Here is a 5718-nt window from a genome sequence, read left to right as displayed (position 1 = left end):
ATAAAACTACAAACTAGTTGTCATCAGTGTAAAAAACATAGATCTACAGGTAGATGTGAAACTAAATAAAACAAACCCTGGAAAAGTCATGTGACAAATTAATCAATAGTTATTGTTGAGAATTATTATTATTATTATGGATACAGTGGAAACAGAAACTATACAAACAATTATATTGTGAACCTGTTTATATTGTAGGGAAGATATTATATACATACATGTAATTAAAGTCTAAAGACACAAAAAAACACCACTTTATAAATAAAATAGATTAATATTAAACCTCTTTACAGTTATTTGACTCATTCTATGCTCGTGCAACTCTGCGGTGATGACGCTCTGGTGACGACATAATCCAAGATGGCGGCGGCCTGGACTACAGCTGATATTATGTAATAAAGCCTTAAAAGACATGAATATAATGAAAAGAGTGGATGCACAGAGACATAAACATGTAGACTTATTAAACACACACTGACTTATTAAACACACACAGACTTATTAAACACACACAGACTTATTAAACACACACTGACTTATTAAACACACACTGACTTATTAAACACACACTTCGACTTATTAAACACACACACGGACTTATTAAACACACACTGACTTATTAAACACACACTTCGACTTATTAAACACACACTCGGACTTATTAAACACACACACACTTCGACTTATTACACACACACACTTCGACTTATTAAACACACACACGGACTTATTAAACACACACTGACTTATTAAACACACACAGACTTATTAAACACACACAGACTTATTAAACACACACTGACTATTAAACACACACAGACTTATTAAACACACACAGACTTATTAAACACACACTGACTTATTAAACACACACAGACTTATTAAACACACACACACACACAGACTTATTAAACACACACACACACAGACTTATTAAACACACACAGACTTATTAAACACACACACACACAGACTTATTAAACACACACACACACAGACTTATTAAACACACACAGACTTATAAAACACACACACACACAGACTTATTAAACACACACACACACACTTATTAAACACACACACACACACTTATTAAACACACACACACAGACTTATTAAACACACACAGACTTATTAAACACACACTGACTTATTAAACACACACAGACTTATTAAACACACACACACACAGACTTATTAAACACACACACACACAGACTTATTAAACACACACACACACAGACTTATTAAACACACACACACACAGACTTATTAAACACACACACACACAGACTTATTAAACACACACACACACACAGACTTATTAAACACACACAGACTTATTAAACACACACACACACACAGACTTATTAAACACACACAGACTTATAAAACACACACACACACACAGACTTATTAAACACACACAGACTTATTAAACACACACACACACACACTTATTAAACACACTCAGACTTATTAAACACACACAGACTTATTAAACACACACACAGACTTATTAAACACACACAGACTTATTAAACACACACAGACTTATTATACACACACACAGACTTATTAAACACACACACGGACTTATTAAACACACACTTCGACTTATTAAACACACACAGACTTATTAAACACACACTTCGACTTATTAAACACACACAGACTTATTAAACACACACTTCGACTTATTAAACACACACAGACTTATTAAACACACACACACACAGACTTATTAAACACACACAGATTTATTAAACACACACAGACTTATTAAACACACTGACTTATTAAATACACACAGACTTATTAAACACACACAGACTTATTAAACACACACACAGACTTATTAAACACACACGGACTTATTATACACACACACGGACTTATTAAACACACACTTCGACTTATTAAACACACACACGGACTTATTAGACACACACTCGGACTTATTAAACACACACACACTTCGACTTATTAAACACACACACGGACTTATTAAACACACACTTCGACTTATTAAACACACACAGACTTATTAAACACACACAGACTTATTAAACACACACACACACAGACTTATTAAACACACACAGACTTATTAAACACACACAGACTTATTAAACACACACACACACATTAACAAAGTACACACACATTAACAAAGTACACACACACACACACACACATTAACAAAGTACACACACATTAACATCAAATACACACACACACATTAACAAAGTACACACACACACACACACATTAACAAAGTACACACACACACACACACACACACACACACACACACACACACACACACACACACACACACACACACACACACACACACACACGCACACAACACACACACACACACACACACACACACACACACACACACACACACACACTAACCTCCTGTAGCCAGGAGGTCGTCAATGATCAGAACCTTCTGACCTGGATCCACAACGTCATCCTGGATCTCTACTTCTGCCTGGAGGTCAGAGGTCAACCATGATGACAAGACTCTAATAAAGTAACTTATTACACTGAAGGAGGGGCTTCAACCCCATGATGCTAACAGCAGCGCTAATGACGCTAACAGCAGAGCTAATGATGCTAACAACAGAGCTAATTAACAATGGCAACAGCAGAGCTAACTAATGATGCTAACAGCAGAGCTAATGATGCTAACAACAGAGCTAATTAACAATGGCAACAGCAGAGCTAACTAATGATGCTAACAGCAGAGCCAACTAATGATGCTAACAGCAGAGCTAATGATACTAACAGCAGAGCTAATGATGCTAACAGCAGAGCTAATGATACTAACAGCAGAGCTAATGATGCTAACAGCAGAGCTAATGATACTAACAGCAGAGCTAACTAATGATGCCAACAGCAGAGCTAATGATACTAACAGAAGAGCTAATGATGCTAACAGCAGAGCTAATGATACTAACAGCAGAGCTAATGATACTAACAGCAGAGCTAATGATGCTAACAGCAGAGCTAACTAATGATGCCAACAGCAGAGCTAACGATACTAACAGCAGAGCTAACTAATGATGCCTACAGCAGAGCTAATGATGCTAACAGCAGAGCTAACTAATGATGCCAACAGCAGAGCTAATGATGCTAATAGCAGAACTAATGATGCTAACAGCAGAGCTAACTAATGATGCTAACAGCAGAGCTAACGATGCTAACAGCACAGCTAACGATACTAACAGCAGAGCGAATGATGCCAACAGCAGAGCTAACTAATGATGCCAACAGCAGAGCTAATGATGCTAATAGCAGAGCTAATGATGCTAACAGCAGAGCTAACTAATGATGCTAACAGCAGAGCTAATTAACAATGCTAACAGCAGAGCTAATGATGCAACAGCAGAGAGCTAACTAATGATGCCACAGCAGAGCTAATGATGCTAACAGCAGATCTAACTGACGATACTAACAGCAGAGCTAATGATGCCAACAGCAGAGCTAACTAATGATGCCAACAGCAGAGCTAATGATGCTAATAGCAGAGCTAATGATGCTAACAGCAGAGCTAACTAATGATGCTAACAGCAGAGCTAACTAACGATGCTAACAACAGAGCTAATGATGCCAACAGCAGAGCTAACTAATGATGCCAAGAGCAGAGCTAATGATGCTAATAGCAGAGCTAATGATGCTAACAGCAGAGCTAACTAACGATGCTAACAGCAGAGATAACAATGCTAACAGCAAAGCTAACTAACAATGCTAACAGCAGAGCTAACTAATAATGCTAACAGCAGAGCTAACTAACGATGCTAACAGCAGAGATAACGATGCTAACAGCAGAGCTAACTAACAATGCTAACAGCAGAGCTAACTAATGATGCTAACAGCAGAGCTAATGATGCCAACAGCAGAGCTAACTAATGATGCCAACAGCAGAGCTAATGATGCTAACAGCAGAGGTAACTAATGATGCTAACAGCAGAGCTAACTAACGATGCTAACAGCAGAGATAACGATGCTAACAGCAAAGCTAACTAACAATGCTAACAGCAGAGCTAACTAATGATGCTAACAGCAGAGCTAACTAACGATGCTAACAGCAGAACCAACTAATGATGCCAACAGCAGAGCTAATGATGCCAACAGTAGAGCTAATGATGCTAACAGCAGAGCTAACAATGCTAACAGCAGAGCTAACAATGCTAACAGCAGATCAAACAATGCTAACAGCAGAGCTAACAATGCTAACAGCAGAGCTAACTAATGATGCTAACAGCAGAGCTAACTAATGATGCTAACAGCAGAACCAACTAATGATGCCAACAGCAGAGCTAATGATGCCAACAGCAGAGCTAATGATGCTAACAGCAGAGCTAACAATGCCAACAGCAGATCTAACAATGCTAATAGCAGAGCTAACAATGCTAACAGTAGAGCTAACCTGTCCGTACTCCAGGTCAAAGGTCACAGACGTGGTGGATCCAGGAAGTTTTCCTTTCTTTCTGATGAGACAAAACCCAAACCCAACCTCTGGGCCAGGAGAGGACCGAACAGGAAACCACGAGCATCCAGACCTGGAGGAACAGCAGGAAGCATCAGCACACCGTGCTCCATCAACACACTAGTGGTTCCTTTAAGGTTCTCACCTACAATCAGGTCCACCTGCTGGTACGAGGTTCTCACGTGTTCTTCAAACAGGTCGGTTAGTGCCGCAAGAGCAGCAGGGTTCTTCAGGATGGGACAACATCTCTGAAAGAACCACACACACAACACAAGTGTGTGTGTGTGTGTGATATTGTCATTTAATATTTCATACATACATATATATATAATATTTAGTGTTAAATCCATGTTGTAGGAGTGGTTTCTTTCTCTACTTCTCAGAACATTAAAGCTCAGTTAGATGTTCTAACCCAGACCTTCATCTACAGAACTCACTCACACGTGCTGTCCCTTAGAGCAGAAACAGACTAAAGTGGAACATATTGATCAGCTGTTTGTTAATAAATGTGTGTGTGACATTTTCAGCAAATTTAACCTTGAATAGTCTTCTGGGAAAACTGTATGTGATAATTATTATATTGAGAACAAATATAAATCTGACTGCTGTAAAAATAACCTTCACGAATATGAAATTCAAAGGAGAAATACTCAAGCAAAGAAATAAACTCAAGGGAACGAAGGTGTACATCAATGAAAACCTGACGAAACAAAATGCAAGCATTGCATGGAAGGCACGTCAAATAAAAAAAGAAGGAAAGATTATGAAGACTTGGTCAAAAAACTGCAGGATTTACATCCTGGAAGAAGAGGACGGAAAACCAGTTCTCATCAAAACGATGGAAGACTTGGGAAAATACGAAGGATCCACCTAAACAACAACACTACTGATGGTAATCATGGATATGGACCCAGATCTATATAAACACTGGAAATAAAACTCAGACTGTGATTATTTTACGGAGACTGATTTAAATGTGAAACCAAGAGTAAAAAAGGTCTGTCATTTATTCATTTCAATTGCTAGGTGGTGGGGTGATTAAGGATTACATTAAATTTAAATTCAAAGTGTTTATTGTCATATGTGCAGTTAGAAACACGTCTTTTTTTATACAATGAAATTACTACCTTGCTTATGAACTAAGATATAATAATGTGTTTATACAAGTTAAATCTAACAGTGGAAAATACAACACTGCCAATAAAACTAACAAC

General features: G+C 38.0%; 1 protein-coding gene across 1 annotated transcript; it reads right to left on the bottom strand.

The window, feature by feature from the left end:
* Positions 1–2419: 2419 nt before the first annotated feature.
* On the bottom strand, positions 2420–4752 carry LOC114459014 (adenine phosphoribosyltransferase-like; the record flags this gene model as incomplete). The annotated part of the gene is given in 4 exon segments (XM_028441404.1): positions 2420–2503; positions 4445–4512; positions 4515–4577; positions 4650–4752. Coding segments are annotated over 4 exon segments (318 nt in total), but the record flags the coding sequence as incomplete, so codon positions are not given.
* Positions 4753–5718: the final 966 nt, after the last annotated feature.

The sequence above is a fragment of the Gouania willdenowi genome, unplaced genomic scaffold (assembly GCF_900634775.1).
Source record: "Gouania willdenowi unplaced genomic scaffold, fGouWil2.1 scaffold_231_arrow_ctg1, whole genome shotgun sequence".
Classification (NCBI taxonomy): Eukaryota; Metazoa; Chordata; class Actinopteri; order Blenniiformes; family Gobiesocidae; genus Gouania; species Gouania willdenowi.
The sequence above is the reverse complement of the archived record's forward strand: the minus strand, read 5'-3'. Positions and strand labels throughout refer to the sequence as shown.